This window comes from Antedon bifida, chromosome 7, assembly GCF_963402885.1.
Source record: "Antedon bifida chromosome 7, ecAntBifi1.1, whole genome shotgun sequence".
In the NCBI taxonomy this organism is placed as follows: domain Eukaryota; kingdom Metazoa; phylum Echinodermata; class Crinoidea; order Comatulida; family Antedonidae; genus Antedon; species Antedon bifida.
Genome location: NC_136232.1, coordinates 7,697,437 through 7,710,351, shown reverse-complemented (window position 1 = coordinate 7,710,351; position 12,915 = coordinate 7,697,437). Strand labels below are relative to the sequence as shown.

The following is a 12,915-nucleotide window of genomic DNA, read 5'->3' as shown; positions in this document are numbered from 1 at the left end:
TGGGTAAAACTATGACAATACGGACTCACCGCAAACCTGTCTGCACAGAACAGATGCACACACTTGCATAAACAAAATATGAAATTGGTGAAGCTCAACATAAATAGAAATGTATATTTAGGTATTAAAGTACAATATAGGTCAGTAGGTTGAGTAGTAATTTGCGTCGATGACAAATTAGAAGATACTTTTTTCAAAGAAGAAAACATGAATAATAATCAAACGGATGGGAACTATTATAGGCTTATTAGCTATGTAAGCTAAAATTATTATTAAAATTGTACAACATTTAATGGTTATACGGTTGAGAATCGAAAATGTGTAGCGGGTTATAAAATAGACCAACACATCAGAGACATCATCGTTTGGTATAATGATGTTAAAACCACTTCAAACTAAGTCTGCTGTTTATGTATTTTTGTATAATACTAAACATTAATATGTTGTGCTCCGGAAATTGTTTGGTATTCGCGTCTTGTCTGTAAATATAATCTGTAATAATTTCCTCGATGTTGTTTATAACTACCGGTATACAGGTTAGTTTAGTAATTCACTTACGTAAATTGAGGTATATATTGCACAGAATGCAGCTGAAAGGCCTCTTTTTAATACATTTTGACGCAATTCAAATAAACCCTCTGACCTATATTGTACTCTAAATATGAATGTATATTCGATTAATGTATTTGTGGAAAGGAGATGTTTTGGATGTTCCATTCTACACCTAAACCATGTAGCGTGTGGTAAGGGTTAAATTGAAGGGCAAACGGTAATTTGGGACTATCATTAGGGCTATGCGGTGAGACAAGGACCACTTAAAAACAAAAACAATACCACATAATCTAATGAAAACACAAAAACGTGACTTGCAGAGTCATGTTTATGGTAACTTTCTTTAATCAAAACATTCATATTATAAGATCTTTTAAAAAAAAATAATTTGGAGATCCAAACAATCAATTTAAAGCAACTTTCTTTTTTCGCCCGAGAAAACTACAAACAATTTATAAATGAATATAAATTAAACCGAAAATGAAACGTTAATACCGATCTAGGCCAAATGACCAAATAAATAGTATAAATTGTGGATAATTTTCGATCGAATCTCAATTGAATAGTCATTTGATGCTGGCTGCTATCTTTGCTACCTAATTTAGCGGATGACTAACGGGCGAGAAATCCACTCCTGCTAACATTAAATCAGCCACTCAGACAAAAGGTATGGGGCGCTGTCTTCAACAGATGTGAAAATCTTCTCACACATCTATTCTTACATCGTTCTAAGTTCTAAGCGGGTCGACGTTTTCCATTTTTTCTTTGCGGAGAAAGATTTGATTTAATTGAAGAAACAACAGTGGTCCATCCGCCTGGATGTGAGTTTGCCGACGGCTTGGGGAAACCTACAACTGTGATGCTTGCTCCATTTGGGTTAATACTCCATGAACGAACTCTTTTATTAATATTTCATAATATAACTATTTAATGTGGTTGAAGCAGCACACAAGGGACCCCTAAGCCCATCATTATCTATTACTTGCGACATCTAATAACACACTCGAATCAAAAGCAAAACATTTTAAGTCGCATGGAAACATTTATTTCTACTCAAACGTGTCAAATTTCGAACCTATAGCGTTTTTAGTCCCTAACATTTGTCTCCAGTGACTAACGATGTTATGATATGAACTTCATGTATATTTTGTAACTCTGCAAAACTGTATAACGTGCATGTGACCTTTATTTTGTGATATTTACCTTATATGGCATAATATTCTTGGCATTTTAATTATGATTTGATACAAATAATGACATGTCATGTACAACAAACTCAAGTTGACCTGCGTGCGTCTACAGAGAGCAAAACTTATGGAAACTGTTCCGACAACAAGTTGACAAAATTCTGCAGATTGAATAGGTTTATCCGCTTTGTGTCTGGCTACGACGTGTAATAAGAACTGTGTATTATCAAACAATATGGTAGTAACCTGCTTGAAGGAGGCACTAGTTGTCATAAATTCGAAAGTACTTGGGTACAGGCTTATAAAGTCGTTTGAAAGTACTAGATGCGTTAGTTGACGCTTTAGAAATTGTTGACGCGTTAAAGAGTGTAGACGCGACGCATTGTTGACACCATGGTCAGCTATCATATTATTATCATGTTATCTCAAATTTTCAGAGGCAAAACATTTAGAATAAAAAAAAGAGTCCAAAATAACACCAACACAAAATATAAAATGCTATTCAAAGAGACATTGGATATGATTGATATACTGTACAGTAATTTCATAATCGAGTTTTTGTTAGCATGGCCTTTCATCAGTTTTGGTAATATGAAACGATGTCGGTATTCTTGATCTTTGTAGGCTATGTCTATTTATTCATCCGTTTGTCTGTATGTCCCTATTATTAGTTGCTGGTATATAGGCCTACCAGTATAAGACCAGTACAACGGTCTGAAACGTTAATGTAATAACGAATCCTGGTCTGCCTCCATATTATGTATATACGTTTTAAATCTTTATCAAATAAAATTAATATCGATTAGTACAATATTCAAATCAGCAAACAAACTCAGCCTAGCCTATTGTATGTAAAATCATATCATTGTACTGAATGTTAATGATGGAATTTATGATCAATAAAAGATATCATTTCTGCATTTTGGGGTTCGATCTGTTATTTAATGAAATGATAAAATTATAGCCGGGAGGCTAGACCTATATATACACAATCAAGGCATAGATTGCTTCGGAATGATTTAGTTAAAGAAGGGGTTATTGTATCTGTATATTACTGTATACAAATTATGATTGTGTTTCATTTTATTAATGCTTGTGGTGTATCGGGTGAATACATAATTTATACATTCCAGTATATTAAATTTAATATTATATCTGTCGGCTATCAGTAGTTGCATCGCTAACGACCACGACCTCCCATCTGATGGTACAGAGTGCATGACGTCACAAGAGACGCATTGTACTTTTACGAACAAAATATACATTTTAATGAACGCGTCCAATATCTGATAAAAATCAACGACTTTTGTACGCGCGCGTCGAAGTTGTGTTTTTCACATTAAGAGTGAAATACTACACACAAGAAAAATATAATATTCGAAGAACCGATGTTATTACGGGCATGTGATTTAAATATACTTTATGTAAATTATTCTAATAATTACATTGACAATAATAGTCAACATTCTACCGTGGAATGAATACGTTAACACAATTATGGTAAATCAAGAAAATACATATATTATGAATATCATCAGGGCTCCTGTATTTTAGACATATTTTGCTGTTTGTATTTTAAGGAACTTATTGACGATTAGCATGCTTTGTTTTGACAGTGTGAACAATGTAGAAATTGGATGTTACGTGCCGACACACAATACATAACCAGGAAATTGTAAAACCAAATAGAATAATTTAACGCAAATATTGGTAGTAAACAAACATATTTAATTGTCTTTAACAATTGTTAAAGTAAGCAAAATATGGAATAATTCACATCCGGTTCAGGAGTCGGTCTGGTTTTATTACACTTTAGGAAAATGAGAACAAGTTTGCAAAATTTCCAACAGACTGTTTTTTATTATTTATTGATCTTAACATTCGAACCGAAAGAATTGTGTGTTGGTGGTAGCTAATGTGGTAACTATTATAACATTACGTAACATTGCTATTTGTGAACGTTTTACTTTAGTCTTACATTCCACTATTTGAAAACACTAGCGAACCAGCGTATAATCAATTGATACTGTAATTAAAACAGCATAAGGGCCTACCATAGATTTTAGCGATAATTATTACGGTAACTAATTAATGTTTCTCAGGCACTGAAATATACGTTGGCATTGAAAATTAGCTAGATTAATGACGATACACATAATAATATACTACTCTAACTAACTAGGCGATAGGTCGTTGTATACAGCATTGGTTTATAGAGGTGAATCGCATAGGTCTAGGCCGTGATGTAGAAGATTAATTAAAACAGATGTCAAATATAACTAATTTAACTTCAACGTGTTGTGACGGATACGTATATGCTTATACATGAGTTTGCCCAAACTCTCTGCTCACTGTTGTTTAATTGTCGGCGTTTTCTAAAGCTCTGTCTACACTACCAAACTTTATGTGACAAAAAAATGTGATGTGCCCATATATGGACATGATGATGTCATATCACTACCATATTTAAGCATATCACTACCATATTTAAGCATATCACTACCATATATGGGTACATCACATAAAGTTTGATAGTGTAGACGCAGCTTAACGCTATTCACAAGTTTTACTTTATAGTTTGATAAGGGACATTCGGATTATTATGAATATCAATGCGCAATCATTCATTAACACATTTTGTACATCTATGTTATTTATTTCAGGTACAGCTATATATTGATTAGAACATTCCATTCCATGACCAGGCATACCAAAGCAATTTCACATTTAAAATTACTCATTATATAAATCAATTTTATCGTTGACGCATTAACGAAATAACGATTTTTTTTTAGTTCATGATACAAATGTACACTTCAATTTGCATAGGCCTACTTCTTTAATAAAAAAAAACTATAATAAAATATTTGAATACTTTTGTTATATTAACTTTTTATATTCTACATAATTCAGGCGATGTCAAGGGTATATAAGAAATTAAATCACTGTTATCCTCAAACCCACACATCAGATGCACTCATCACAGGCGAAGCTCCGGTCGGCGGCGTACAATAACTATTTTCTTTTCTGATTATAATCTTCGAGAAAGGTGTGAGAAACACGCGCGGTTACGGGAATCGGTTAGGGTCGCAACGATCATTAAGTTTTATCCTTCTTTTTTTTACGCGTGCCTTTGAAGGTGGATAGGCACAGAACACCAATTATTATTATTAAAAATATAGTACATAATATAGTTTAGGCCTACCTTGATCTGAATTATCAGTATTCCTCACTGCAGAAGTTACAGTAAAAACAGCAAAAAGTACCGCAAATTTCAAACTCTTCATTTCAGCTTTAAACTTAGTAAAAGACTTCAATCAACGTATAAACAACCACTGGTGACAGAATACAAAAAGTCTTGTTTCAAATGGTTGTACACCTGTAAGTAAAATCCGAAGTATTCAGCCTAACTGATTAACATGTAGGCCTACACCATATATGTGACTTGTCTTTTCAAATCTTAATAAAACACAAGTGACGCAACAATATAATTTTCCTGACTACTTTATAAACGTGTACGTGCAAATATATAACTCTGTGACCAACTGTATGTTGATATTCTCTCGACGATCAATGTCAGTCTGTGCTTTTCCCGAGTTGTAAAACATTAAATAGCAATCATATCCTTAACAACCAATGGTAATACGCGATAATTCGACGCATGCGCATATTCAACCAGAGAACGTGTATACGTTACTGTGTCATGGAGAAATAAGTACCGTATCAGACTTTATTTATGGTTATATGCCGCAGGATTTATATTTTTGTTTTCAATTACGGTAACCTTATAAATATTTTGATTAAAACGGTTAATATGAAAAAATTACAAAGAAGCGTTGGCGTGAATCCATTTCTTAATTAGCTTTATTTAAAAGAATAGTCTTTCTAATTGTGTATACTTTACATTTTATAGTGTTAATATTCTTATATATTACCTGTGTCGCTTACGTAAAGTGTTATCCAATACATATTAGGTCTATTATCATCATCATCATCATCGTCAGAGTGAGGGAGTTAATTCACTTAATTTTAAAGATTATTAATGATTGGTCAATAATTTAAGATTTACGATTGGTAAAATGCATTTAGTATTGTATATTATAACCTTGAAGAATGTTATTATTTCATTACTGAATGACGAAATAATTAATGTCGAAAAGTCATTCGCGATGGCATATTTTTCATTACTTATGCATTAATGTGCTATCTATGATGTACGCAAGACGATATAAAAACTATGGTGGCTTATTGTGGGCGTAGTCACGTTTTACCGTTGATTGTGTATTTTTCTTCTATAGGCCTCTTCACATTAATCAAATTGTAGGCGTTAATTGTGTATTTTTCTTCTATAGGCCCATCATATTAATCATATTTTAAAGTAAAAAATCGATATTTATGTGATGTGATAAATTATATCCCGTAAACAACCGTATTTAATATAACCTTGGAGAAATAATGAACTTATTTCTCTATGTAATCAGCCGATTCTCGGTGTATCTATTTCCGAAGTATCATAGGAATATTTGATAATACAACATCTCATGTGTTTTACATGTATCTAGTAGTAACCTAACCCTTAACCTAACCTTACATGATACAGGCACCACATGTGATATAAATGAGATGCTATATTACCAAATATTCCTATGATACTTCGGAAATAGATAGTATGTGGAGCAGCACTGGAAATCGGGTGATAAAACAGTACCGATATAGTACTAAATATGTCGTGTTTCCAACTATTTTATTAAACACATCCCTCCACGCGTGTGCTCGTGTTGTTTCAAGACAATGTGGAGTGGAATACTAAACGTATAATAATAAATTAATTCCTCCGTGAGTTTATAGCCTCTACCCAAATTATTACAAGGACACACCAAACTTAACATCCCCCAGTCGTTAGACGATGCACTATGTATTACGCTTTTTAAAATTCTATATTGATTTACAAACATCGATATTGAAAATATAACCGCTGGCGCAGTCATTAACAAATGATTTTGTTTAATCACATCGGCAATTGTTTGGCTAAAATGCCGTGCCAGAAAATTATGGTGATAATTAATTCTGAATTAACCAGATGGTGAGTAACTAAGCTAAAATAAATAATTTAAATTAGTTTAAAAAACGTTATTCATACCACTTGTATTTTAGTTCGGATAATATATCACTTTTGTTTGTCAAATCACTTACGTTGTGCGCTTTATACGACCTTGCGTTGCGCCCTAGTAGTGGGAAGTTTTAGACTGCGAGGTAGTTACTGTATTATACTGCGGCGTAGTTACTGTATTAGACTGCGGCGTAGTTACTGTATTAGACTGCGGCGTAGTTACTGTATTAGACTGCGGCGTAGTTATGTATTATACTGCGGCGTAGTTATGTATTATATACTGCGGCGTAGTTACTGTATTAGACTGCGGCGTAGTTACTATATTAGACTGCGGCGTAGTTACCGTAACTGTATTAGACTGCGGCGTAGTTAGTGTATTAGACTGCGGCTATTTTGATGGCGATCGGACAATGACCCCAGTCATAGTATTTGAGAAAATAACAATGTTGGAAATGAATACGTTGTTTGAGGCTATGATAATAAGTATAGGCATAAACACAAGATATTAATCCATAGTTGTTGTGTATATTGTATGTAAAGCGTGGTTCCCACTAGAACGCAACGCAACGTAACGCAGCGACGTATCGACGCAAAGTGCTGTAGTAGTGCTGCAAACATCGAAGGTTTGATTTTACGCAGGCGGGGGCAAATGCAATGATTGGAAGGGTATTTTCTTACGTTGCGTAGATTGCGTTACGTTGCGTCGCTAGTGGGAACCAAGCTTCAACCACTTTACAATTTACAGAGAACCCCTCCTTTGTAACACCTCTATTCTGGGACTATTAAAGGGACATTGTTGTGAAACTAAAACGAGGGGAAATATGTTGCGTTCTAGTGGGAACCACGCTTAAAGCGTGGTTCTAGCGACTCAACGCAGCGACGTATTGATGCAAAGTGCTGTATTGCGTAATCACAAGTGGGAACCGACGACGCAACCGTGCTGCAAACATCGATTTGATTTCACGCAGGCGGGGGAAAACACAATTATTGAAAAGGCATTTTCTTACGTTGCGTAGATTGCGTTACGTTGCGTCGCTAGTGGGAACCACGCTTTAAGCGTGGTTCTAGCGACGCAACGCAGCGACGTATTGACGCAAAGTGCTGTATTGCGTAATCACAAGTGGGAACCGACGACGCAACAGTGCTGCAAACATCGCAGGTTTGATTTCACGCAGGCGGGGGAAAACACAATTATTGAAAAGGCATTTTCTTACGTTGCGTATGTTGCGTTACGTTGCGTCGCTATAGAAACCAAGCTTTAATAGGGATTATAGTGCGTTCAAGTTTCAATATACATTTTATTTTGAGTGTGCCTTAAAACACATACTGTAGGTCTACTTTATAAGTCGTTCCCGTGTACGCCCCTTGTCAAGACATCATCTTTTCTTCAGTTTTCTTACTTATGCACGGGAAGCTGTATCTTAACACAGGCTCAACACATAAAGGTCATGTTTAATTACGCTAATTAAAGTCTGGCCGATATTGACGTTTATCCAGGGCGAGCGAATGATCTATCACAAATAAGACATTTTAATTGAAAGTGGTATTTAATTGGAAAGATAATTAATTGGAAGAATATATTTAATTAATATTTTACTGTCGTATCAATTAAGAATTACAAAATACCGCAGATATCTGATTATTGATTGATGACGTTGACATTTGAATCATATAGGCCTAATGTTTGTTTTTATCAAACCAAAACAAGTTGCATAAAGATGACTGATGTAAAAGGAAAAGTTAGTTAAGAGCTTCAAACAACATTTCTATATGCTAACACTAATTATAATTACCACTCCCCCGCCTTTTAATAACAGACGTTTGAGGACGAGAGGCAGCTAGCGTGATAGATTGGAAAGAAGTGAGTGATTGCATTATCTTATCACAATATTTTATTAAGTTGTTTAAGTCTACACTATCAAACTTTATGTGATAAAAAAGTGTGCTGTGCCCATATATGGACATGATGATGTCATATCACTACCATATTTAAGCATATCACTACCATATTTGGGCACATCAAAACTGTTTGTCAAATTAGTTGGACAGTGTAGACAGAGCTTTAGTACACGAAACAGAGATTCAGAGAATTTGAAATTTTGTTTTTGTAGGCCTATGTTCTTTTCGTTAATTACGACAATTATGTGATACGCTTCTCCGACTGATAAAAACGATTAGCATATTCAGGTTACATTATCACATGTGAATGTGCAATATTAATAGCAGCAGTTAGACCGGATATGATACTAATACTAAATTATTTAATATTGCCTTACTTGCATTAATCAGGTGTAAGTGTGACACATGTAGACCAATTTCTAATTTCTTCTAATTTCACGCGCGAGACACACGTTACCGTTCAGAGACATTTTTCTACAAATGGATTAACGCTCTGTCTACACTATCAAACTAGTTTGACAAAAAAGGTGATGTGCCCAAATATAGTCGTGATATGCCTAAATATGATAGAATAAGACATCATCGTGTCCATAATTATATGGTCACATCACATAAAGCTTGATAAAAACAGAGCTTTAAAATATTATATAAATCAAACGCGCACATTTAAATTCGTTTTTGACATTTCATTTTTATGTCCTGAGACGCTATTTAAATATTTACAAAAAGGTGACCTATCTACATACAGTTATAAAGGCTTGAATATATAGGTCATTCCTAAATGTCCTTCATCTTTCGATTTGATTTTAGCTTTTAAGACAACTAATCTAATTACAACTGGACTTGATTGATAGCTAGTTGATCAAGTTTCAACCTGCTTCAATAGGTTTCAGATAATTTTGATACAAAATTAATTAAATTACTACCTAGAAAATTAAAATGTTCTCTCATTTTTTGGGTTATATTTTGAATAAAATATTTCATATACGAAATAAAAAGGCATGTTTGATATCATTCAGAATCAGTAGAGGATCGGCATTAGTCTGGGTTCCAGAGGAAGTTTTGTCTTAATATTAGTAAAAAGATAAATATTTTGGCACATATGGCGTTTCATACGTATACTACTTGATTTTGGATACTCAGACAAAAATCGCGGTCGAAATAAAAACAAAGACAATACAGACTTGGGGCAAGTCTAGATCTAGATATTCGCTGCATTTTATTTTCATATCACTCATCTATATATTAATCATATTCATTATTCATTAAAAAAAAACTTGCATGCATACATACATTGTCTCAACCCGAGGTCGGATTAGCTTTAATATAAATAGGCTTGGCAAAAAATAACTTAATTAATTTAATGTACTATATTTGACCATGAATAAATGAAATGAAAAATAAACAAACAATAAATGATTTGTATTTAAATGAAAATGTTTAGTCACAGAAAAAACACAAAAAAATCTTTGCGTATTCTCGAGCGAAATTGACATTTTTGGAGAGTGTTTATACCAATTTACAATCGACTTGTGAATCCCCACCCATGGTCAGAAAAAATAAAAAAACCAGAAAAATATTTGCGTACTCTCGAGTGTTTATACCAATTTACACATTGTCTCTCTTCAGCAAACATGAAACAATCAATATTCAACAACTATATATTGTTTCTAATATGATGGATGTGAAAAAATTAACAAATGTAACAATCTTCTAGAATTTTCAGACAATAAGATGATGATCAAACGTGTTGGGACCACGTCGAAACATGCTGACGTCACTATGGTTGCATGGAAACTACCAAACATGGGTGCATCTTTATATTTTTCTGGATTAAAAATCTTTTAAAATCAATAATTTCCAGATATTAACAAATAGCCATGTTTTGCAAGCTAAAATTGTTTAATCAATAAAGAACGAAATTACCTATATGCAACTGCTCATACAGTAAGTATCATAGTACTTTGGGTGGATGCACGAACAGCAACGAGCATTTAAAAAGTAAGAATTTTTGTGTTTCATTCATTTTTCAGTTAAATTATCATTATTCATATTTAAGATATCTATTTGCTAGGAAAACCACGATCAAAGCCACGCAACGCTTATTGGTGTCATGCGCTTCGAATGTGACGCAAATTCAGTTCGGCATTTATACTGTAGTGCTGGCAAATATAATGTAGTAATGAAAAGTTTGTGTAGAATTACTAAATTCGGTTGCGGTCCCGTTATTTGGCTGCGGTTTTATTCGGCTGCAGTAGGCCTACTTATTCGACTGCAGTATAACTTATTCGGATGCGGTGGTACTTATTCACTTGTGGTATACGTATTTGGTAGAAGCTATCCCAGGCTATAGTTTTAATTGTATTGCAATATAGGCATAAGTATGTTATTGTGTTGTGTGTTATGTTATGTTTGGTCTTAGGCCTATATTTTAAGATTTTTCCGATAATAGGGGGTAGTATACTACAGTAAGTTAGTAATTAAGTCGGATCTATTTATGTGATCTCGTTAAGTCATTGGTAATTCATCGATGTTTGCTTAAGCCCGGACGATAAGTAGCAAAATATTTGCGAATTTATTTTCTTATAGAATGCTTTCTTTTAAACATGAGCATTAAAATGGAGATGAAATTTACTATCGTATTTCTTATGATAATAGACTGGACATCATTGGACACTGGGTTATCGCTGGTCATCGGTAACTTTATTTTCACCCATTGCTGACATCGTAACCCTGCGCTGTTGTAGGCCTGCCGCGTGCAGTAGGAACGTGTAAACCTACCGTCTCCATCAGTGGCTATAACCTGCAGGCCTACATTTAGTTTTGTCTTTCAATTCAATTTCAATTTACTTTTATTTCAGTTGTGAGTTCATCTCACGTTTATTTAAATTCTCAGTTATTAATATATTGTATACAGTACCGTATATAATATGTACAGCTGTGACAATTAAAGTACGTTTTTAAAGTAATTAAAATACAGGTATATTTACATAATAAGATGCTTGAATTCAGTATTAACCATTTTTTATTTCATTAAAAATTTTAGATACGATGTTAATTAAAATGTAAAAATGAAAGATGGCGGTAAAATACATTATATATAATATTATATTTTATTATATTTGTATCAATTAAATTATCATTCATATAGCTTTATTACAATTATAATATGATTTAAAATCGACATCATTCGGTAGGGCCTAATAAAAATGTTTTCATTGTGAAATGTAATCGTTTTTAATTATCTATTTAATTATTACAAATACATACCACCCGGGTAAATGTTCAGTATATCATAACTCTTGTGGGGTTGTACGGAGACCAACCACCAAGCATTCAACCAGCATAGAATGTTGTGTTTAATTTTTCACAATTAGATTATCATTCATAACTTTCATATTTTCATATCAAAATACCCCCATGGTGTTATTCAATAATAATAACATTGTTATTTAATCCTCTTCACGTGACCTTTCTATCAATATTTATAACTGCAAACACGGCAACGAAAATTGAAAAATCAAATTTAGATCATGTATAATTGAATCGTTTCGCGTAATTATACGTCGACCTCGCGGTTATTTCCTTTCGTGCCTGATAAAATATTCTAGTTTTTCATCAAGTTCTTAAAATACACGAAGTATAATTTGAAACGCTATAAACAATATGGCTAATAATTATCACTTACCGTTATCTGACGCAATGATACTTTGACGGGGCTTAATTGCGTCTAATTAATTGGTGCTCATACACGCATTGATCATAATCGCTCACGGCCTATACATGGAAAAGATAAAAACATAAGATTAGCGATAATATTATCTTATGAGTCCGCTTATCACTACAATACATCAGAATTATGATGACATTTGATATTATTTGAATCAGATAGTGTGAAAGCCGCTTTTGAACGACGAGTTATTATCTGAACCCTCAGTATTTTAATCCCATCCAGGTAACTTTGTTTATCATTTTATCTCTCCTGAGTTTTACATAAAAACGAATTACCTATCAAATTTAAAGATATATTGCACCCTAAAAACATTATATATATATATTATTTATTTATTATTTATTTATATATTTATTTATTTATTATATATATATATGGTATAATTTTTTTTTTACAGAAGTGAATAACTTTATTAAAACGAAAAATTTGCCTAT

The 12,915-nt window shown here is 33.2% G+C and overlaps 1 protein-coding gene across 5 annotated transcripts in view; it reads right to left on the bottom strand.

Annotated features, from left to right (window-relative positions):
• Positions 1-12,526, bottom strand: part of LOC144847634 (adhesion G protein-coupled receptor L3-like) — a 40,622-nt gene extending 28,096 nt beyond the window's left edge. For 4 of the 5 annotated variants that reach the window (XM_078704100.1, XM_078704104.1, XM_078704103.1 and 1 more), the window contains exons 1-2: positions 12,437-12,526; positions 4,945-5,118 (exon numbers count right to left, since the gene is read on the bottom strand). In XM_078704100.1, the coding sequence (XP_078560226.1) occupies positions 4,945-5,026 (82 nt within the window). In that variant the 5' untranslated portion in view covers positions 5,027-5,118; positions 12,437-12,526. Of the gene's footprint in view, positions 1-4,944; positions 5,677-12,436 lie in introns of those variants that run through there. The other variant, XM_078704101.1, reaches the window with a different exon arrangement.
• Positions 12,527-12,915: the final 389 nt, after the last annotated feature.